Source organism: Oryx dammah, unplaced genomic scaffold (genome assembly GCF_014754425.2).
Source record: "Oryx dammah isolate SB20612 unplaced genomic scaffold, SCBI_Odam_1.1 HiC_scaffold_3, whole genome shotgun sequence".
Lineage (NCBI taxonomy): Eukaryota > Metazoa > Chordata > Mammalia > Artiodactyla > Bovidae > Oryx > Oryx dammah.
This window is the reverse complement of record NW_024070187.1, coordinates 65666781-65690183: the sequence shown is the minus strand read 5'-3', so window position 1 is coordinate 65690183 and position 23403 is coordinate 65666781. Positions and strand designations below refer to the sequence as shown.

The 23403-nt window shown below is 39.5% G+C and overlaps 2 protein-coding genes and 1 non-coding gene across 5 annotated transcripts in view; 1 reads left to right on the top strand and 2 right to left on the bottom strand.

The window, feature by feature from the left end:
* CORIN (corin, serine peptidase) overlaps window positions 1–11992 on the top strand; it is a 293429-nt gene extending 281437 nt beyond the window's left edge. For both annotated transcript variants that reach the window (XM_040238148.1, XM_040238147.1), the window contains exon 22: window positions 9369–11992. In XM_040238148.1, the coding sequence (XP_040094082.1) occupies window positions 9369–9551 (183 nt within the window). In that variant the 3' untranslated portion in view covers window positions 9552–11992. The remainder of the gene's footprint in view (window positions 1–9368) is intronic.
* Window positions 11993–13209: 1217 nt separating this feature from the next.
* ATP10D (ATPase phospholipid transporting 10D (putative)) overlaps window positions 13210–23403 on the bottom strand; it is a 129729-nt gene continuing 119535 nt past the window's right edge. For both annotated transcript variants that reach the window (XM_040238145.1, XM_040238146.1), the window contains 2 exons: window positions 19780–19967; window positions 13210–14783 (listed from right to left, as the gene is read on the bottom strand). In XM_040238145.1, coding sequence (XP_040094079.1) covers window positions 14453–14783; window positions 19780–19967 — 519 coding nt within the window. In that variant the 3' untranslated portion in view covers window positions 13210–14452. The remainder of the gene's footprint in view (window positions 14784–19779; window positions 19968–23403) is intronic.
* On the bottom strand, window positions 18383–18454 carry TRNAY-GUA. The gene has a single exon. It is a non-coding gene; the product is annotated as a tRNA-Tyr (tRNA).

Below are 23403 nucleotides of genomic sequence, written 5' to 3'. Positions count from 1 at the left end.
TAGGGATGCTGTAAACACATCCCATTTTAATAACTAGCATAAATAAGTGGTGGTAGTGGTGGTTTAGTCACTAAGTTGTGTAGCACAGCATAAATCAGTATCTTATTTTTTTTTATATAAGAGATGAAAAACTGGAATATGTCTAATCAAAATGTTTCCAGTAAATTTTGCTTAAAAATCAATCAGGCTTTCAGACAGAACAATTTAGTCAGCCCCTTGAAAGGCCTGTGCTTATTAGCTAGGCTTGTGTGCTCAGTTGTGTCTGAGTCTTTGTGACTGCATGGACCGTAGCCCACCAGGTTCCTCTGTCTATGGATGTTTCCAGGCAAGAATATGGAGTGGGTTGCCATTTCCTCCTCCAGGGGCTCTTCCTGACCTAGGGTTTGAACCCATGTCTCCTGCCTTAGCAGGCATATTCTTTACCACTGAGCCACCAGGGCTTCTCATTCGTTAGGTTTATGGCATTGGTAAGATATGAATATGATGATCACCACTTCTAGGAAATGGCATCATATATTCAAACCTGAAAGAGAAAATTTTCAACCTAGGATACTCTACCCAGAAAGATTATCATTTAGAATAGAAAAAGATAAAGAATTTCTCAGACAAGCAAAAACTAAAAGAATTGAGCAATATTAAACCAACCTTAAGGTCCGTCTAGTCAAGGCTATGGTTTTTCCAGTGGTCACGTATGGATGTGAGAGTTGGACTGTGAAGAAAGCTGACTGCCGAAGAATTGATGCTTTTGAACTATGGTGTTGGAGAAGACTCTTGAGAGTCCCTTGGACTGCAAGAAGATCCAACCAGTCCATTCTTAAGGAAATCAGCCCTGGGATTTCTTTGGAAAGAATGATGCTAAAGTTGAAACTCCAGTCCTTTGGCCACCTCATGCGAAGAGTTGACTCATTGGAAAAGACTCTGATGCTGGGAGGGATCGGGGACAGGAGGAGAAGGGGACGACAGAGGATGGGATGGCTGGATGGCATCACGGACTCCATGGACATGAGTCTGAGTGAACTCTGGGAGTTGGTGATGGACAGGGAGGCCTGGCGTGCTGTGATTCATGGGGTCGCAAAGAGTCGGACAAGACTGAGCAACTGAACTGAACTGAAAATAAATATTAAAGGGTCATCTCTAAGTAGAAAAGAAGCAACAATCTATTTGAAAGGAAAAAAAATCACAGGAGGAGAAGCAAGTACATAAAAGGATTGCTCAGTTCAGTCGTTCAGCTGTGTCTGACTCTCTGCGACCCCATGAACTGAAGCACACCAGGCATCCCTGTCCATCACCAACTCCTGGAGTCCATCGAAACCCATGTCCAGTGAGTGGGTGAGGCCATCCAACCATCTCATCCTCTGTCATCCCCTTCTCCTCCTGCCCTCAATCTTCCCCAGCATCAGGGTCTTTTCAAATGAGTCAGCTCTTCACATCAGGTGGCCAAAGTATTGGAGTTTCAGCCCCAAGAAAAAGAAATGCAAAAAAGCAAAATGGCTGTCTGAGGAAGCCTTACAAATAGCTGTGAAAAGAAGGAAAGCAAAAAGCAAAGGAGAAAATGAAACCTCTACCGATTTGAATGCAGAGTTCCAAAGAATAGAAAGGAGAGATAAGAAAGCCTTCCTCAGCAATCAATGCAAAGAAATAGAGGAAAACAATAGAATGGGAAAGACTAGAGATCTCGTCAAGAAAATTAGAGATACCAAGGGAACATTTCATGCAAAGATGGGCTCAAAAAAGGACAGAAATGGTGTGGACCTAACAGAAGCAGAAGATATTAAGAAGAGGTGTCAAGAATATACAGAAGAACTGTACAAAAAAGATCTTCATGACCCAGATAATCATGATGGTGTGATCTGGCTCACCTAGAGCCAGACGTCCTGAAATGTGAAGTCAAGTGGGCCTCAGGAAGCATCACTATGAACAAAGCTAGTGGAGGTTATGGAATTCAAGTTGAGCTTTCAAATCCTAAAAGATGATGTTGTGAAAGTGCTGCACTCAATATGTCAGCAAATTTGGAAATTGCAGCAGTGGCCACAGGACTGGAAAAGGTCAGCTTTCATTCCAATCCCAAAGAAAGGCAATGCCAAAGAATGCTCAAACTACTACACAATTGCACTCATCTCACATGCTAGTAAAGTAATACTCAAAATTCTCCAAGCCAGGCTTCAGGAATACATGAACCGTGAACTTCCAGATGTTTAAGCTGGTTTTAGAAAAGGCAGAGGAACCAGAGATCAAATTGCCAACATCCACTGGATCATCAAAAAAGCAAGAGAATTCCAGAAAAACATCTATTTTTGCTTTATTGACTATGCCAAAGCCTGTGTGTGGATCACAATAAACTGTGGAAAATTCTGAAAGAGATGGGACTACCAGACCACCTGACCTGCCTCTTGAGAAACCTGTATGCAGGTCAGGAAGCAACAGTTAGAATTGAACATGGAACAACAGACTGGTTCTAAATAGGAAAAGGAGTATGTCAAGGCTGTATATTGTCACCCTGCTTATTTAACTTCTATGCAGAGTACATCATGAGTAATGCTGGGCTGGAAGAAGCACAAGCTGGAATCAAGATTGCTGGGAGAAATATCAATAACCTCAGATATGCAGATGACACCACACTTATGGCACAAAGTGAAGAACTAAAGAGCCTCTTGATGAAAGTGAAAGAGAAGAGTGAAAAAGTTGGCTGAAAGCTCAACAATAAGAAAACTAAGATCATGGCATCTGGTCCCATCACTTCATGTGGAAACAGTGGCTGACTTTATTTTTCTGGGCTCCAAAATCACTATAGATGGTGATTGCAGCCATGAAATTAAAAGACGCTTACTCCTTGGAAGGAAAGTTGTGATCAATCTAGACAGCATATTAAAAAGCAGAGACATCACTTTGTCAACAAAGGTCCATTTAGTCAAGGCTATGGTTTTTCCAGTGGTCATGTATGGATGTGAGAGTTGGACTGTGAAGAAAGCTGAGTGCTGAAGAATTGATGCTTTTGAACTGTGGTGTTGGAGAAGACTCTTGAGAGTCCCTTGGCCTGCAAGGAGATCCAACCAGTCCATCCAAAGGAGATCAGTCCTGAGGGTTCGTTCATTGGTAGGACTGATGTTGAAACTGAGAAGGACTGAAGATCACTTAAATATGCCAGTACAGAGATTAAGAAGCAACCAAAATTTTTGTAAAAGTGACTATAATAAATTTAAAGCAAGTAGCTATAGTAATGGGTCAACACATTTGAACTCCATAGTAATCACAAATTAAACACATACAATAGTTTCACAGAAACCTAAAAGAAAGGAACTCAAGCATACTTCAAAAGAAAATCATCAAAGCACAAAAGGAAAAACAAAAAGAACTCAAAGAACTATAAAAACAACTGGAGTAAGGTTTAAAATGGTAATACATACGTACATAATTATTATTTTATATTGGGGTATAGGTGAGTTACTATATTGTGTTAGTTTCAGGTGTACAGGAAAGTGGTTGTTATATCCATTCTTTATCAGATTCTTTCCCCATGTATGCTATTATATAACATTGAGTAGAATTCCCTGCGCTATACAGTAGGTCATTGTTAGTGATCTGTTTTCTACACTGTAGTGTGTATATGTTAATCCCAAACTCCTAATTTGTCACCCTCCTCACCTTTCCCCTTTGATAACTATGTTGTTTTCTAAGCCTGTGGGTCTATTTCTGTTTTGTAAATAAGTTCACTTAGATGTGATATTTGTCTTTCTCTGACATAATTCAATTAGTGTGATAATCTCCAGGTCCATCCATGATGGTGCAAATGGCTTTATTTCATTCTTTTTAATAGCTGAATAATATCTCATCATATATATGTAGTATATTTTCTTTACCCATCATTCTGTCTATGGGCCAGTTAGGTTGCTTCCATGTTTTGGCTATTGTAAATAGTGCTGCAGTGAATATTGGGGTGCATGTATCTTTTTTTTTCCCCCAGATATATGTCTAGGAGTTGCTGGATCATATGGTAACTCTATTTTTAGTTTTTTAAGGAACTTCTGTACTATTTTCCATAGTGATTGTACCAATTTACATTCCTACCTACAGTGTAGGAAGGGTTACCTTTTCTCCACACCCTCTTCAGCATTTATTGTTTGTAGACATTGATAATGGCTCTTCTGACTAGTCTGAGTTGATACTACAGTGTAGTTTTGATTTGCTTTTCTCTAATAATTAGCAACATTGAATATCTTTTTATGTTCTTTTTGGTCATTTGTATGTCTTCTTTAGAGAAATGTTTCTCTCCTGCCCATTTTTGATTGGGCTGTTTTTTTGATATTGAGCTTCATGAGCTGTTCGTATATTTTGGAGATTAACCCCTTGTTAGTTGCATCCTTTGCAAATATTTTCTCCCATTTTGTAAGTTGTCTTTTTATTTAGGTGGTTTCCTTTGCTGTGCAAAAGCTTTTAAATTTAATTAAATCTCATTTGTTTATTGTTTTTATGTTTATTACTATAGGAGGTGGATTGAAAACGATCTTGCTGTGGTTTATATCAAAGAGTGTTCTGCCTATGTTTTCCTCTAAGAGTTTTGTAATATCCAATCTTACATTTAGGTCTTTGAGTTTATTTTTGTGCATAATGTTAGGGAGTATTTTAATTTAATTCTTTTATATGTAGCTCTCCAATTTTCCTAGCACCACTTACTGAAGAAGAGACTGTCTTTTCTCCATTGTATATTCTTGCTTTCTTTGTCATATTAATTGATCATAGTTATGTGGACTTATTTCTAGGCTTTCTATCCTGTACCATTTATCTATAAGCCTGTCTTTGGGCCAGTACCATACTGCTTTGATTACTGTAACTTTACAACATATTCTGAAGTAACAGAGCCTGATTTCTCAGCTTTTCTTTCTTTCTCAAGATTGCTTTGGTTATTTGGGATCTTTTGTGTTTCCATACAAGATATAAGATTTTTTGTTCTAGATCTGCAAAAAATGACATAGTAATTTGATCGGGATTGCAGTGAATCTATAGATTTCCTTGGGTAATATAGTCATTTGGACAATACTGATTCTTCTAATCCATGAACATGGTAGGTATATCTTTCCATTTATTCGTGTGTTCTTCAATTTGTTGCATCAGTATCTTATAGTTTTATGAGTACCGGTATTTTGTCTCCTTAGGTACGTTTATTCCAAGGTATTTTATTTTTTTGATGAAACAGTAAATGGGATTGTTTCCTTAATTTCTCTTTCTGAACTTACATTGTTAGTGTCTAGAAATTCAACACATTTCTGTGTATTAATTTTGTATCCTGCAACTGTACCAAATTTATTGATGAGTTCTAATAGTTTTCTTGTAGCATCTTTAGGATTTTCTGCATGTAGTTATCATGTCATCTGCAAACAGTGACAATTTTACTTTTCATACTTTGGATTACTATTAATTCTTTTTCTTCTCTGACTGCTATTGTTGGGACTCTCAAAACTATGTTGAGTAGAAGTGGCAAGAGAATACATCTTTGTCTTGAACCTAATTTTAGAGGAAATGCTTTCAGCTTTTCACCACTGAGTATGATGTTTAGCTGTGGGTTTGTCACATGCTGTGCTGTGCTCAGTTGTGTCTGATTCTTTGTGACCCCACAGACTGTAGCCTACCAGGCTCCTCTGTCCATGGGGATTCTCCAGGCAAGAATACTGGAGTGAGTTGCCATGTCCTCCTCCAGGGGAATCTTTCCAACCCAGGTATTGAATCCAGGTCTCCCACATTTCAGGTAGATTCTTTACCAACTGAGCCACCAGGGAAGCCCAAGAATACTGGAGTGGGTAGCCTATCCCCTCTCCAGGGGATCTTCCTGATCCAGGAACTGAACCAGGGTCTCCTGCATTGCAGGCAGATTCTTTACCAGTTAAGCTACCAGGGAACCCCATATATGCCTTTATTATGCTGAATTATGTTCCCTCTATGCTCACTTTTTAAAAATGGGTAAGGAGTTTTGTCCAAAGCTGCTTCTACATTTATTGAGATGATAATACAGTTTTTATTCTTCAATTTGCTAACGTTCATACCACAAACTGGGTATAGAGGGAATATATCTCAACATAATAAAAGCCATTAGTGACAAACTTACAGCCAGCATAATACCCAATGGTGAAAAACTGAAAACCTTGAAGGGAAAGAAAACTGTCATTATTTGCAGATGATATGATACTCTATATAAAGAATCCTAAAATCTCCATACAAAAACTATTAGAACTAATAACTGAATTCAGCCAGGTAACAGAATACAAGATTCATATACAGAAAGCTATTGCATTTCTTTACACTAAATGGAATGTCAGAAAGAAAAAAAAAATGGAAAAAAATTGTTTTTAAAATCACGTTAAAAAATACCTAAGAATAAACTTAACCAAGGAGGTGAAAACCCCTATGTACTGAAAACTAAAATGTTGTAGAGAAAACTGAAGATGATTCAAAGAAATGGAAAGATATCCAATGCTCTAGGATTGAAAGAATTAGTATTGTAAAAATGGTCATACTACCCAAAGCAATCTACATATTTAATGCAACCCCTGCTAAAAAATCCTGATCAGTGAAGAACTGACTCATTTGAAAAGACCCTGATGCTGGGAAAGATTGAAGGTGGGAGGAGAAGTGGACGACAGAGGAAGAGATGGATGGATGGTATCACCGACTCAATGGACCTCTGAATAAACTCTGGGAGTTGGTGATGGACAGGGAGGCCTGGCGTGCTACAGTCCATGGGGATCACAAAGAGTCAGACATGACTGAGTGACTGAACTGAACTGTCAAAATACTTGTGACATTTTTTTTATAGAACTAGAACAAATAATTCTAAAATTTATGTGGAATCACAGAGGATCCAGAATTGACAAAGCAACTCTGAGAAAAAAGAACAAAACTTGGAGACATACTCATTCCAGATTATACTACAAAGATGCTGCTGCTAAGTCACTTCAGTCGTGTCCGACTCTGTGCGACCCCACAGACGGCAGCCCACCAGGCTCCCCCCTCCCTGGGATTCTCCAGGCAAGAACACTGGAGTGGGTTGCCATTTCCTTCTCTAATGCATCAAAGTGAAAAGTGAAAGTGAAGTTGCTCAGTCGTATCTGACTTGTAGCGACCCCATGGACTGCAGCCTACCAGGCTCCTCCGTCCATGGGATTTTCCAGGCAAGAGTACTGGAGTGGGGTACCATTGCCTTCTCGAATACTACAAAGCTACAGTAATCAAAATAGCATGGTAACAGACATATGGATCAGTGGAATAGGATAGAGGCCAAAAATAAACCCACACATTTATGGTCAATCTCTAAGGCAAGAATACAGTGCAGAAAAGACAATCTCTTCCGTAAGTGGTGTTGGGAAAGCTGGACAGCTACATGTAAATCAATGAAATTACAACAATAATTATACATAATTATTACAATTATACAAAAATTAACTCAAAACAGTTTAAAGACCTAAATGTAAGACATGCCATAAAACTCCTAGAAGATTACATAGGTAAAACATTCTTTGATATAAATTGTAGCAATACTTTTTTAGATCAGCCTCCCAAAGCAAAAGAAACAGAAGCAAAAACAAACTGGTGGCACCTGATGCGAAGAGCTGACTCATTGGAAAAGACCCTGATGCTGGGAAAGATTGAAGGCAGGAGGAAAAGAAACAACAGAGGATGAGATGGTTGGATGGCATCACTGACTCTATGGACATGAGTTTGAGTAGGCTCTGGGAGTTGGTGATAGATAGGGAAGCCTGGCGTGCTGTAGTCCATGGGGGTTGCAAAGAGTCGAACATGATTGAGCAACTGACTGAACTGAAAAAATAATACAAATGAATCTATATATACAACAGAAACAGATTCACAGACATAGAAAACAGACTTACAGTTACCAAAGCAGGGAGGGGTAAATTAGATATAACAATTATTATTATATATTTAAATATTTATATAAGTAGTAACATATAAATAATAATTATTGTTATAATTATTAACCTGTAGTTATTTCATGAGAATTAAACTTAATACAGGGAAGGTGTTTAGGAGAGCATCAATAAATAAGATTTCTATTTCTCAACATTATCAAGTGGGAGGACCATAGATACACTTCCAAGTTTGAAATTCTTGCAAAGCAAGGAGTATTTTGTAAATATCTGTCATGAGTCCACATACTTACTTATTTTCTAGAGTATCTATCCTTCTCTTTAGAGGCCATGCAGAACACATCTCTCATATTTTCGTCTTTTCAGATAAAGAAAATATTAGCATTTTTAAAGCCACAGTGTCTTAATTATATGTAGACAAAGAAAACTGAATAAAACTTAACTGTAATAACTTCCCTGGTGGTTCAGATGGTAAAGTGTCTGCCTACAATGCGGGAGACCTGGGTTCAATCCCTGGGTCAGGGAGATCTCCTGGAGAAGGGAATGGCAACCTACTCCAGTATTCTTGCTGACCACCCCCCCACCCCACCCCCAAAAAAAAGCGGCTCAAAGAAATATTTAGCCTTCCCTGGTGGCTCAGACGGTAAAGCGTCTGTCTACAGTGCAGGAGACCCGGGTTCAATCCCTGGGTTGGGAAGATCCCCTGGAGAAGGAAATGGCAATCCACTCCAGTACTATTGCCTGGAAAATCCCATGGACAGAGGAGCTTGGTAGGCTACAGTCCCTGGGGTCGCAGAGTCAGACAAGACTGAGCGACTTCACTTTCACTTAACTGTAATACCTAAACTTAAATATTAAGAATGAACATCTCTATGCAAATGAAATCTCTATGTATGCATTATAATAAGTTTTACTGTAATTTTTATGTGGTATTTTCTATTTAAGCATGCTAATTCTTTTCTATTAAATATAGTAAGTATTAAGTTTTTCTTACCCCGAGTGTGTTTTACTTAATACATTCATTCACACAGGAAGAATCCTGGAAGTGACTTATTTTTAGATTTTTCTAGCACTATTTTTTGTGAGAAAACTATCCTTGAACATGTTCTACATTTATAAACTGGATCAAAATTAAAAGAATTCAATCAGTTAGGGACTCAGTCCTGATATACTTAAATTTAAAAAAAAGTTTGCTATATTTTGATTAAGCGTAAGAAATGACAAAATATCCTCCGATTTCACAGAAAAAAAATAATATAGTCCTTTCCCAAGCCACCTCTATTCTTTAAAAGATCAAGATTTAAAATGTTCATTTGGAAGTTCTGTTTTTGTAGGGGAAAGCGTGTTCCCTTCACACACTGACAATGAGACCTTTGTTGAAAATTTTCAGGACATTGGTTAAGCTGGGTTTGGCTTTATTTTACCCCCAGGATAGCATGGACATATGAGGGCTCTGAAATACCAGTGACTAACATCCACTGCTCTTCATTACAGGGTGACAGTGGTGGGCCTCTAGTTTGTGAGAAGCCAGGAGGACAGTGGACATTATTTGGCTTAACTTCATGGGGCTCCGTCTGCTTTTCCAAAGTCCTGGGGCCTGGAGTTTACAGCAACGTGACATACTTTGTCAAATGGATTGAAAGACAAATATACATCCATACCTTTCTCCTAAACTAATTCCAAAGATGATCAGAGACTTTTGCCAGCAACATTCAAAGAAAATGGCCTTTTCGACGGTGGAGGACATCCTGTAGAGAGCTGTACAGAAGCACTTTTCATAGACAGGGATGCTCCACAGTGCACTGCAAATGTTCATGTTTGTCTCAGTCGAATTTTATGTGGTTGTTTTTTTTTTCAGTTCTGTTTTTCAATTACTTCAAGTTGAATGAAAATCTTTTAAAAACCAAAGCAAAACAGAGTTTGTTCTTCTGCTAGGCAGGCCTAACCTCAACTGTAAAGTGAAATGGTCAACTTGGGAAAGAGGAGAGTGTAGGCACCAGGGTAACAGGTTAGAGAAAGTTTCCTCTTGTCCATTCATAAAAGGACATTGAGACCCAGGCTAATGAATCTTTGCCAGCAAAATGAAAATTTCTCCAGCATAAGAGCATAGTGGCAAATTTCAATAACAACATCAGAGGCTTGCTTTTGATTTATGAAAAGCCAAGATAATTTACATGCTTAAGTTATTCATTATTCTTCTTCTAAAGTTTGCATAATTCTGAGAACTTATGAAAGACAGAGCATCCATTTAGGTAGCTGAAAGAGCAAATCCCATTGACCACAAAGTTCTTTTCACATCAATATTAGCACTTGATATGAAAAGACTGCACTTTTGGAATTTAAATCCAGGCTGTAATTGCATAGGAAAGTCTCCATAGATCCTTCCTAGAGTTGGGGTTTGTTCACTCTGTATCAGTTAAGCAACTGAGATTTTGACAACTAGAAAACTATTTGTGGGAAAAATTTATTTCTGTCTTTGTGACAATGAAGTTGAGGTTAAACTTTGCTAAAGGAGGACTTGCTTTAGAGTAGAGAGATGTAATTTTTTAAGGAAATTAAATTTTACCCCACACCTAATTATTTTCCAGTTTTTCTCTATTCATCCATACCAATAAGGTCACAGAGATGTATTTCAAAGCACAGTAAAATTTTTTGCATGAAGAAAAACATTTTGTAATTTTTCTTAAAAGATATTTAATAGCTGGTGTTGCCATTTATTCCCATGATAATTTAAAAATTAAATATGCTTTTAAGTACTATGTCATGATACACATCAATTTATAAAGTAACTGGTGGTTAAAGTATTTTTTTCCCACTAAAAACCTTCAAAACACAAATTTTTACATGTACCTAATTTAATTTATGGGCTTTCCTGGTAGCTCAGCAGTAAAGAATCTTCCTGCAAATGCAGGAGACACTGGTTCAATCCTTGGGTTGGGAAGATCCTCTGGAGAATGAAATGGCAACCCACTCCAGTATTCTTGCCTGGGAAATCCCATGGACAGAGGAACTTGGCAGGCTACAGTCCATGGGGTCGCAAAGAGTTGGACACAACTGAGCACCTAAACACCAACAAAGGATTTCCTCCACAGCCTGGGCTGCCCCAGCACCCCCGGAGACTACCTGCAGTTTTATACATGTCGTTTTGTACTCTCTCCTATGTGGTTTCATAGGTGACATTCGCAAAGCTGTCTTGACACTTTCCGTGTGATTCATCTCTTGTTCTGTAGTTTGTATAAACCTATCGAGAATGTAAAATCCAGCAATTCAATTATGGTCACAACTGTATGAACGCTTAAGAACATACATCAGTTCTGTTATATAATGGAACAACTTATGCTCAACTTATGTTCTGTGAAATGTATATACTGTAGTTATTTTAAAGAACCCTTAATACAAATAAAACGGTATAATTTTAATTGGAGGTAAAACATGGAGCAAGCCCCAGAAAACATTTCCCACTATTATAGTTGGCACTGTTTCCCACCAATCAAAATTTACTGTCTTTTATCTCACTCCCCCAGGAACATGCTCTTTTAAATGCCACTACCCTACTGCTCTCCACCCGGGTGCCCTTTCCCAATAAAATCTCTTGCTTTGCCAGCAGATGTGTCTCCTCGGACAATTCATTTCCGAGTGTTTGTTAGACAAGAGCCCAGTTTCGGGTCTTGGAAGGGGTCTACCTTCCTGCAACAAATGGCGACTCTGGCGGGGACTATTCTTCGCTGAGACTGACATCCTGACCACTCGGGGTACTCAGGGGCCAGCTTGCCTGCCAATGGACCAGACCCAGCGGCTGTAACTGGGACCCTTTTGTCCCTGGTCTCCTCCTGACGCAGACAACTGGCCAGAGTGCCCCGAATGGTAATGAACAAGAAACTTTATTGACCCCTCTCCCCTTCCCTCTCTTTCCTCTCCTTAACCCTTCCTATCCTTTCCTGTTTTTCTAGTCCCCTGCTCCTGGATGCAGGAATCTGGTCAAAGGACCCTCAGCCTGAGCTGAGGATTGGAGACTGATCACCTCCTCTTTGGCAGAGAACTCGAACTCTGGTTCTGGTCTGGTCTGATTTCTGGTAGGGCCGAGTTCCAGTCCTCCCTTCTCTGGAGGCCCAGGGAAAAGTCCCATTAACGCCTGGGCATCTGTAGGTGGCAGGAGATGTCTGTAAGGCCACCCCTTTCGCCCCCCTCTCCTGCCTCCTCCCTTCTTCTTTCAACCTGGCTTCCTTTCCTCCCTTGAAATCTTTGATAATACTTGGATTCTTGTATTTAAGGGCGTCCCTGGTGGTGCAGAGGTTAAAGCGTCTGCCTGCAATGTGGGGGACCTGGGTTCGATCCCTGGGTCGGGAAGATCCCCTAGAAAAGGAAATGGCAACCCACTCCAGTATTCTTGCCTGGAGAATCCCATGGATGGAGGAGCTTGGTGGGCTACAGTCCACGGGTCGCAAAGAGTCAGACACGACTGAGCAACTTCACTTTCACTCTTTGATTAGTCTGAAAGAGTTTGCCGATAATCTCTAATCACCCACTGAGTGTCCAAGGAAAACCTTAGCCCTGGTAAGAGGATAAGGATTTTTGTCTTCTAGAACACATTTTGGGAATCTAATCCAATTCCTTTATAAATCTTTTGGGGTAAAAATTATATCACAAATATATACTGCTAATTTTTCTTGGTTACTAGGAGCAAATTGGGCTCCCCCAAATTTGGTAAAATATGCTGCTTACCGAAAATGCTGGAACATCAGCTTAGGAAACTGCATAAGAGTTATTCACTTGGAAATGAGAATCTTTAAAGGCTTTATAAAGACCCCAAATCTCTGCCTGAGGACCAGATGTGTCTCAGAATCCAGAATTTTAAAAAATTTAAAAAGCATAATATTAAAATGTTTAGTAGCACAGTAACAAAATTATTAATATTTTTGTGGCAAAATATATGAGTAACTATATTAAATAGTCTTGTATCTATTTAAGACATTGTATTTGTGCTTAATTTATGAAAACTTTTTCAGTTTTCAGAGTTCCTGGGATTGCTGAAGAAGTTGTAGACCCATATCATGAACTGTTGTGTATAGATAATTTATATCAGACTGACCTTTTTTTAGTCATTTGGACTCATTCCTTAGATTCTAATCTTTTTTACGTGAATATATCTCTAAATTTTTATTTATCAGAAGATGATGATCTCAAGGAGTAAATGCTAGTTGCTATGAAGATAACAGATGATACGACATCACTGACTTTTCCGTATAAGGATAGGTCAAACAATATTCTTTAAAGGTATTGCTTTGGGATTTTCCTTCTCAGTTCTGGTACCAATTACTATTGGATTTGATGAGTATCAGAGTTATGACAGCTTTTAATATATGTTATTTATGAAAACGTTTAAAAAATCATAAGAAAGCAGATAGCTACCTCCATTTGCCATATGGGATTTTGGATATATGCTAGAAATCAGTCTGTATCAAAGACCATTTGCAATAATATTAGAAGGCTACAAAACATATCAGACCAGAACAATAGGCAACAGGTAGAAAATTAAGCCCCGAGAACACAGCTGAATAGTCATTAAGAAGGGCTTGATACAGACATAGAACATTAGCATGGAGATTTCATGAAGGAAGTTCTGGGTTGGCTGATAATTTTCAAATGAGTGGATACAGAATTTTAAAAGAACTCGACAAGAATACATGATCTTATAATAATGCCCGGCAGTTGTGGTAGAAACTAGTTTTCTTGTTCCAATTAAAGCCAGCATACATGATTTGCAACAGCAGTGGGCTTGGCATAGACTTTCATATCCTAATGTAATTAAAAGCAAATCTAAGAACCTCAGAGAATTCTCCTGAAGATCACCTGTATCAGTGTCAGTTTATATCTCATTTTTAGAGGTTGAAAGAGCTTGAAAGTATTTGCATGCCAGAAAAGTTACAGGGTAAAGACGATAAACCCTCAAATGGTCTCCTGAAGACTGTTTTGATTGTCTCATTTTGATCAGGCTACTGTCAGTTTTAGAATACAGGAAATTGCCAAGGGGGCCCAGACTCAATTGATGCCATTTTCCTTACCTATGGCCTCTACCAACTCACTGACAGCATGTGTACAGAGGCAGACCTCATAAAAAGTCTTCTTTTGACCAGAAGCCAAGAGAGGAATGCATCTCCATGGACCCCTGGCATCCCTGTCGCCCCTTTCTCAGGAGGACTCCACCTCAGGAGAACACTGAAATGAGCAGAGGCAAATAAATATATGTCCCAAATGAATCCTCTTGAAAATATTTGCATTTATAGAACAACTAAAATGCTTTCACAAAATCCAAAAAGTTTCATGAAAGCATTTGAATCTGAATTAAATATTTCACTTCTCTAAACTCTGTCCAGGTCAAATTCTAATGTCCATTACATATGGATCCACAAACGTACAGTAAAAGTCATCACATAGGCTTTTTCAAACATTTCCAGTAAAATGTTCTTGTCCCTTAAGGAAAAATCAAGTCATGCTGCTTTGGCAAAGGAGCCTCTTCAAAGTTGCTTTCCCAAATTTGATGGAATACTGGCATCTCCAAGGAGGATATCCTGCTTTTTTTAATCCTTTGGGGGTCCAGCCATCCCTGAGGCCTTAGTTTCAGAGAAGTCCAAGTCTAAAGCAGTTTCACATACAGGTAAGTTTCCTTTCTCAACAGCACAAGCAGTTGCCGACATTGCTGCAAAGACAGCAGACGGGTCATAAATGGGTATTCTCTCTGACTCAACCGCTGAGTGGTCAGCATACTTAGACGTCAACTGATCCATCTGCCCAGTCCCTCTCCACTTCTTGAGAGCTTCAATCCTCTCCTCTGCAGGCAGTCTGTCCAAGTGTTTTGCCCTCAGAATTGGAGATGGAAAGAGGGATCCCTGAAGAACTCTATATATAAACCTAGGTGACAAAAAGCATCACAGAATTACATTCACCTTGAATGCATTATGGGCCACAAAAAATACTCACCGATTAGACAAAGTAAAAGGGTCTGGTGGCCCTTCTTGAGGTAAAGAGAGAGGATAAGTGAACTGTAAAATGGAGATAACAATGTGAAATTAATGTTTATTAAACACTGAGAAAATAATGAGTTCCTGACTGTCCAATAAGAAATAAAATCTGTAATAAAAGTAGAGATACCAACAGAGCTACATTACAGTCTTAATGTTATCATGTTAATGACCAGAGATGTATTAATGCCATAGGTGTTAGTCTCTTCAACAATCCCCTAGTCAATAGTCTGTTAGGTGAGACAGCACATGTGAAGCAGGCAAAGCGGTGGCACAGTATTTTTTAAAATGCTAGCTTCTAGTTTTCTATGGCTATTGTAACAAATTACCACAAACTTGACCCCTTCGGGCCAAGCTGACAGTATTTAGGGGCTTCCCTGGTGGTTCAGCAGTAAATAATCTGCCTGCCAGTTCTGGAGACGTGGGCTCAATCCTTCGGTCAGGAAGATCCTCTGGAGAAGGAAATGGCAATCCTCTCTAATATAGAGGAGCCTGGTGGGCTACAGTTCACAGGGTCGCAAAGAGTCAGAGATGACTTGGCAACTAAATAATAACAAGAACATTTGCAAAAACCTTGTGGAGTCTCCAATGTATGTTATGGGCATTTATGCCATTAGATAAGAGGGTCCGCCACAGACCTTTCCTGTGTATCTCACCTCCTTCCTTGGTGACTGTTGAGGTGACTGAGAGGATCCATGAGTTACATACCCAATCTCTCCAGCACCAGCAAAGGCTGTTCAGCTACACTCTTGGCCCTCTCTCTCGAGCATACTCCCAATAGCAAATTGCCTAATTTTAGCAACTTTTGAAATCTGGGTAGGCTGAGAATTTTCTAAATCTAGTTTCTTTGGACTTAATGGTGCCTTCCCTCAATCTCTTTTCCTTCACATTTTCCCAGGTTGTTGTTCAGTTGCTAAGTTTCTATAAATAAGAACAAGAAGAAACTAGACCAACCTTCAACACTTTGCTTAGAAAACTCCTCAGCTAAATACCCAACTTCATCACTTAAAATTCTGCTTTCCACATAACAGTAGAACACAATTCAGCTAAGTTTTCTGTCACTATATTGCCAAGATTTCCTTTCCTCCAATTTCCAATAATGTTTCTCATTTCCTTCTGAGACTTTGCCAGCAGTACCTTTAACACTCACATTTCTAGCAACATTCCATTAATGACCATTTATGTATTTTCCAAGATGATATTGGTTTCTCTGACCATGCTTTCTATTTTCTTCTGAATTTTCACCAGCAGATACTTTAATGTCCATAGTTCTATTGACAGTTTGCATACATGCCTCAAAATTCAACAGTCTATAATGTACCTCACAGTTTTTCCAGGACCTGCCCATTATCTAATTTCAAAGCCTATTTCACATTTTTAGGTATTTATTACAGCAGTACCCACCTTCCTGATACGAAAGTCTGCATTTGTTTTCTATAGCTGCTGCACCATAAATGTGCTGGCTTAGGACAACAGAACCTTATTTTCTCACAGTTCAGCAGGCCAAGAATTCTGAAATCTGTGTTTTCATCTCAATCCCAAAGAAAGGCAATGCCAAAGAATGTTCAAGGTACAATTGTACTCATCCTACATGCTAGCAAAGTAATGCTCAAAATTCTTCAGGCCAGGCTTCAAACAGTTCATGAACCATGAACTTCCAGATGTTCAAGCAGGATTTAGAAATGGCAGAGGAATCAGAGATCAAATTGCCAGCATCCACTGGATTACAGAAAAAGCAAGAGTTCCAGAAAAACATCTATCTCTGCTTTATTCACTATGGCAAAACCTTTGACAGTGTGGATCATGACAAACTGTGGAAAATTCTTCAAGAAATGGGAATACCAGACCACCTTACCTGCCTCACAAGAAAATCTGTATGAAGGTCAAAAAGCAACAGTTAGAACCGGACATGGAACAATGGACTGGTTCTAAATTGGGCAAGGAGTATGTCAAGGCTATGTACTGTCACGCTATTTAACTTGCAAGCAGAGTACATCATGTGAAATGCCGGGCTGAATGAAGCACAAACTGGAATCAAGATTGCTGGGAGAAATATCAATAACCTCAGATACTTAGATGACACCACCCTTATGGCAGAAAGAGAAGAGGAACTAAAGAGCCTCTTGATGAAAGTGACAGAGGAGAGTGAAAAAGCTGGCTTAACACTCAACACTCAAAAAACTAAGATCATGGCATCCAGTACCATCACTTCATGGCAAATAGATGGGGAAACAATGGAAAACGTAACAGACTTTATTTTCTTGGGCTCCAAAATCACTGCAGATGGTGACTACAGCCATAAAATTAAAAGATGCTTGCTCCTTGGAAGAAAAGCTATGACCAAACTAGACATCATATTTAAAAGCAAAAACACTACTTTGCTGACAAAGGTCCATCTACTCAAAGCTATGGTTTTTCCAGTAGTCATGTATGGATGTGAGAGTTGAACTGTAAAGAAAGCTGAGTATTGAAGAATTGATGCTTTTGAACTGTGGTGTTAGAGAAGACTCTTGAGAGTCCCTTGGACTGCAAGGAGATCCAACCAGTCCATCATAAAGGAAATCAGCCCTGAATATTCACTGGAAGGACTGATGATGAAGCTGAGGCTCTAATACTTTGGCCATCTGATGTGAAGAACTGCCTCACTGGAGAAGACCCTGATGCTGGGCAAAACTAAAGGCAGGAGAAAGGGATGACAGAGGATGAGATGGGTGGATGGCATCACTGACTCGATGGACATGAGTTTGAGCAAGCTCCAGGAGTCGGTGATGGACAGGGAAGCCTGGCATGTGCAGTCCACTGGGTCACAAAGAGTTGGACATGACTGAGTGACAACTGAACAACAGAATCAAGGTGCTGGAAAGGCCATGCTCCCTCTTGTAGAGAATTCATTTCTTGCCTCGTCCAGCTTCTGGTGGCTGCAGGCATTCCTTGGCTTGTGACCAAGGTATTTCTGTTATCTGTCAAAGTGCATTCTCCTATCTGTGTCAAATCTCCCCCTGCCTCTCTGCAAATGGCACTATTTCATTCCTTTTTATGGCTGAATATTCCATTGTGTATACATATCACATCTTTATCCATTCATCCATCGATGGACATCTAGGTTGCTTCCATGTCCTAGCCACTGTAAATAGTGCTGCTATGAATATTGGGGTATATGTGGCTTTTTCAATTACGGTTTTCTCAGAGTATATTGCCCAGTAGTAGGATTGCTGGGCTTGTTTGTTTTTTCAGGTTACTACAACAAGAATAGGTAAAATTGTACTGTTAATACACTTGAAAAAAGTTTTCAGGCTATAACTTTAAAGTTACAAAGAAAAGAAAGTGAAGTCGCTCAGTCGTGTCCGACTCTTTGTGACCCCATGGACTGCGCATGCCAGGCTTCCCTGTCTATCACCAGGCTCCCCTGTCCATCACCAGGCTCCTCAGTCCATGGGATTTTCCAGGCAAGAGTACTGGAGTGGGTCGCCGTTTCCTTCTCCAGGGATCTTCCCAAGCCAGGGATCGAACCTGGGTCTCCCGCACTACAGGCAGACACTTTACCGTCTCAGCTACCTGGGAAGCCCATAACTTTAAGAGTTTCTTCATAAATTCTACAGGTTCATCTTGTCGGTTTTTAATCTGAAAAAACAGCGGTAATAACAGCGAGAACTACAGAAGCAACTCAGTTTACCAGGGATATTGTTAAGTATATAATTGTAGCCACCACGGAATGACTCAGGTGGGGTTTTCTTATGCATTTCTAAAAGGGATATCTATCCACAACAAAAGCTCTGTGCCCATTGTTTCTTATGACGATGTTACAGATTGGGGTTGGCAAGCTTTCATCCAACAGGCCAGACAGTAAGGCTTGGGGCACCAGACAGTCTGTGTTGGAACTATTCAACTCTGCTATTATAGTGCAAAAGCAGCCATAGACAGTACATAAATTAGTAAGTATGTCTATGTTCTAATAAAATGTTATTTATAAAAACAGGCAGCGGTTCAGTTGCTTGTGAGCCAATTTGTCAACCCTGTGAGCAAATAATATGAAATCATCATTTTGATGTTTATATCATATGTATAAAAGGAGAACAATTCTTTGCTATAGTGTTTTCAGCTAAACAGATTACATAAAACTACAAAGGGGAAGAGCTCTAAAGAGTCTGAAGAACCTATAGATTAAAAACCCAGGCATACATCTGAGCCACTTCCATCGACATGAGAAATGGAGTTAAATGAGGAAGATAACTGAAGTCCGAAAGGAGGTAAGCTTTCAAAGTTTACAGGTTTTAGTTGAGACTGCTACATGTCCCTCAGTACCCATTCTCCCCTTTTTAGAAACCACCAGATTTTAGCCACTCAGAGTTCTGCATACCTAGATTCTAGGTGATGGGATATGAGCAATGATGGATATTACATTACATCTGGGTCATATCACTACGAAAAAGAATAAAAAGAGGAAAGTTGGAAAGCTACACGCCCTCCATCTTCTCTTTCTCCCTCCTGTAGGCAGAGACACAGGGCAGGGATCCAGGACCAGAGTGTACTGGTGGTGACCAGCTTCAGTCATGCAAATGAAGGCAACGCCCTTGGGAGATGGCAGAACAAAACAGACAAAGGAAAGGATCTGAGTCCTTCAATAACTTTGGGAAGCAAAACTGCCCTATCCCTGTGGACTATCAAGCAGACTAGAAATTCCCTTGAAAGAGAACTAAATCTTTTCATTTGCTTAAGCCACTTTTGTACTCTGGTAAAAGAGATAAAACCAACATTCTAACTACCACCTAGACTGACTTTTCTACTACTAAACATGATGGTCTTAATCATCTATTCTTAGTAGTTGCTAGAAGAATTCTAAACCTATGATTTTGCTTCCTCTCTTGATGATAAAACAAATACCATACCTGGGCAGAAGAGCAACACAGGTTGTGAGAACACAAACTAAGTAGAACACTGGATCTGCCACGTGCTCCTGCATAATCCAATAGGGGTTGGACGGTGGGTTGCAAGTGACACACACGGCTCCAAAAGCCAAGGCGAAGGAAACATAGGACACAATGCTCCCAACGATGACCAGCATGTGGATCCAAGTCTGCAAGATAAGAACAGGAAGGGAAATGAATACACTCTGATAGTTTCACAGTCTGGCGAAACCTGCTCTTTTGAAGAAACATCGTATTTAAGCAGTGGGTAAATGGTATAACAAATCAGTGCACAAAACACAAACTATTGAAGCACAAGAGCATCCTTCATGAATAGCTCATGTCACTGTTTAAGTTATATGAAATGAAATCAAATGCCCCAAAGTAATTCTGATGACTAGCTCGTTTTGTACTGTCCATGCTTGGGCTTTCCAGATGGCTCAGACGGTAAAGAATCTGCCCACAGTGTGGGAGACCCAGGTTCGACCCCTGGGTCAGGAAGATCCCCTGGAGAAGGGACTGGCAATCTACTCCAGTATGTTTGCCTGGGAAACCCCATGGACAGAGGAGCCTAGTGGACTGCAGTCCATGGGGTCGCAGAGTCCCCACAACTAAGTGGCTAACATACACATATGCTCCATGAGGTATTAGGATTTTCTCCTTATTTTTCCATATAGTCACTTAGTGGTCTGTTTCTTCTTTGAGATACCACCTTAATTCAGTGAACTTCAAACGTTATCCATTTAAGGTGGTAGATATCACTGTTGTTCACCAATATCTCATTCTCTGCCTCTAATAAACATTCAAAAGAATCGCATTTCCCCACTACCTTGAAATTAAGCATGGCTGTGTCTTGCTTGGACCAAAGAAATATGAATGGAAGAGATGTGCAAACTTTCCAGTTAGAAGCATGGAAGAGCAGGTGTGCCATTTTCCATACTGTCTCCTTTCTTTCCATGTTTGACCAAGATGTGCTTTTTGGGAATAATTTCAGGTGGTACAGCTCTAAGACATGGCTTGGGTCACTGAGCCACTCCTTGGAGGACAATCGCTCTGAAGTTCTCTGCAACCTTAGTAACTCTACATGAGCAAAAGACACATCTTTGTATATCACATTATAACCTATCCCCCTTCATACCTACACAGAGCTTACATTATTATTTTTATTATTTTGCTATAAATGGGCTCACTGAATAATTTTATTTAGAAAGAAAAGCAGATCACTACCTTAAATGTAATATCTGCATTTTCTATCATGACAGCTTTGAGTCTGGGGTCTGATCTATCTTTGTTATAAAAGGAAATTAGCAAGAGTTACTGTGATAAGACATGATTGCCCCAAACAGACTTCTTTTTTGATATAGTCCAAAGTATGAAAGAGAGTCACTTTCACATTATCTAATCGTCACTGTTATTTAGTGCGGTGTACAGTTCCACCTAAAATCACTGTGTACACCACGGTGGTATTTATCAGTCTTTTGGGTGAAGAATGCTTTTATTAATCTTTTTTACTTTCTAGGCCTAAAATTCTCAAACAAGATCCAATTTTCTCTGTTTTCTTCTTAACCTTGCAAAGTATTTTTCCAGGATAGATATCGTCACAAAAATCACAAAAACAGTTCATGTTTTGTAAACATGCACAAAATGCTCAGAAAATGTTGGATGAATCCTCAATTAAGAGCCTTATGCCAACGCAGATATAGGGAATAGACATGTGGACACGGGGAGGGGGGTTAACTGGGAGATTGGGACTGACATATGAGCACTGCCATATGTAAAACGGATGGCTAGTGGGAAGCTGCTGTACAGCACGGGGAGTTCAGCTCGGTGCTCATGGTGACCCAGAGGGGTGGGATGGGTGGACGTGCCAAGAGGGAGGCAATGTATGTATAAATATAGATCCAGGTTTGATCCCTGAGTTGGGAAGATCCCCTGGAGAATGGAATGGCTACCCACTCCAGTATTCTTGCCTGGAAAATTCCGTGGACAGAGGAGCCTCGCAGGCTATGGTCCAAGGGGTCTCAAAGAGTGGGACTTGACTGAGTGACTAACACTTTAACTTTCATAGCTGATTCACCTTATTGTACAGCAGAAAATAAAACATTGTAAAGCAACTAGGGCTTCTCTGGTTAAAAAAAGATCTTTATGCCTCTGAAGACAATGGTTTTTTTTCTTTCTCAAATGTTCTTCCTTCTTACTGAGCCCTACTGCCAGGGTTTTCTTTTTCCTTTTAAGAAGTACTTTTGGCAAGTGAGAAGTGACTTGATGGAGTTGACCTGTTTAAATAAATGGATGCAGATAAAGTCAAGGGATGCTGGGTAAAAACCAACAGGGAGGCGGGGAGAAGTGACAGTGAGATGGTGAGTAAAAGGTGATGGAAACCAATTCATATTCTCAGGATGGCTGTAACTGACAATAGACTTCCAGAGGCCATGAGCTCTATCCCACCCTGCAGTGTGAGAAACAATTCTTTAATGATATATTCTTTATATAGTACTCATTGTTCTTGGCACGTCACTTTTGCTCCCCTTCTCTTAGTGAAGACTTCCAGAGTTATGTGCAATCTTGACAAAACATTCCTCTTTCGCCAAAGCCTGTGACTGGAGCTAAGGAAATAGAATTCTGTCACTAGGGACTGAACTTGGAGCACAACAAATGAGGCAAGAGCAGAGAGAAAATGACTGGGACCAGTTCAGACTACAGTACCATCCTGACAAGCTTATCCATTGCTTTCTGTTCCCTGGATCTCTGGAGTCACTCTGAATCCTTATGACATCGTTTTGTTTCACTATGATTCTTCAGTGTATTTTTAATAACTTTTCTGTTTGCTCAGGTTAGCTAAAATAGACTGCTGTTGCTCATAACCCCTGAACCCAGACTGACACTTGACATATTAGCATCTTTGCAAAACCTTTTGATGTCAGAACTTACGACATTTCCTTAGGCAGAAGCCGAAAGTATCTACATAAGGGTTTGAAAATGAAATTAAATAGATACTAAAATAATCCCCAATATTTTAGTTCTAGAATTCCCTTTACTCTTCCCATATGGTATCTGCAGATATTAACTTTTTGTAACACTTTAGGCTTATAAAGTTTGGTTATAGAAGGTTATAAGCAAAGCGTGTGATGCCAAAAATATTCAGCCTTACCTAAAAAATTATAATCTCATGATATAAGGTCATATATCATTTACAACTGTAATTTCACCCAGCTATTTCCTATATAAAATGTATCACCAGTAAAATGTTAAATCACCCCCAAACATTGGTTATTTAATTATTTATTTATTCAAATATTTTTTGAGAACCTACTGTGTGCCAGCCTTGTCCTAGATACTGGTATACAATGGTAAACAAAACATGAATTCTGCCCTCAAGAAGACTACAGTCTAATGTAGAAAAGAAACATGAATAGTATAATCACATAATGAAATGAATTATAAATTATTATTAGGATTATGAATAAAGTAAGAGGATGATAGGAGAAAATGGACGGTTAGGAAAGAGTTCTTGAGAGAAGCAGCATTTTTGCTGAAGCCAAAAAAAAGCCAAAGAAACAAAACCTTTTGACCTGGGTAAAGTGCAGGGATCCGAAAGTAAACAAG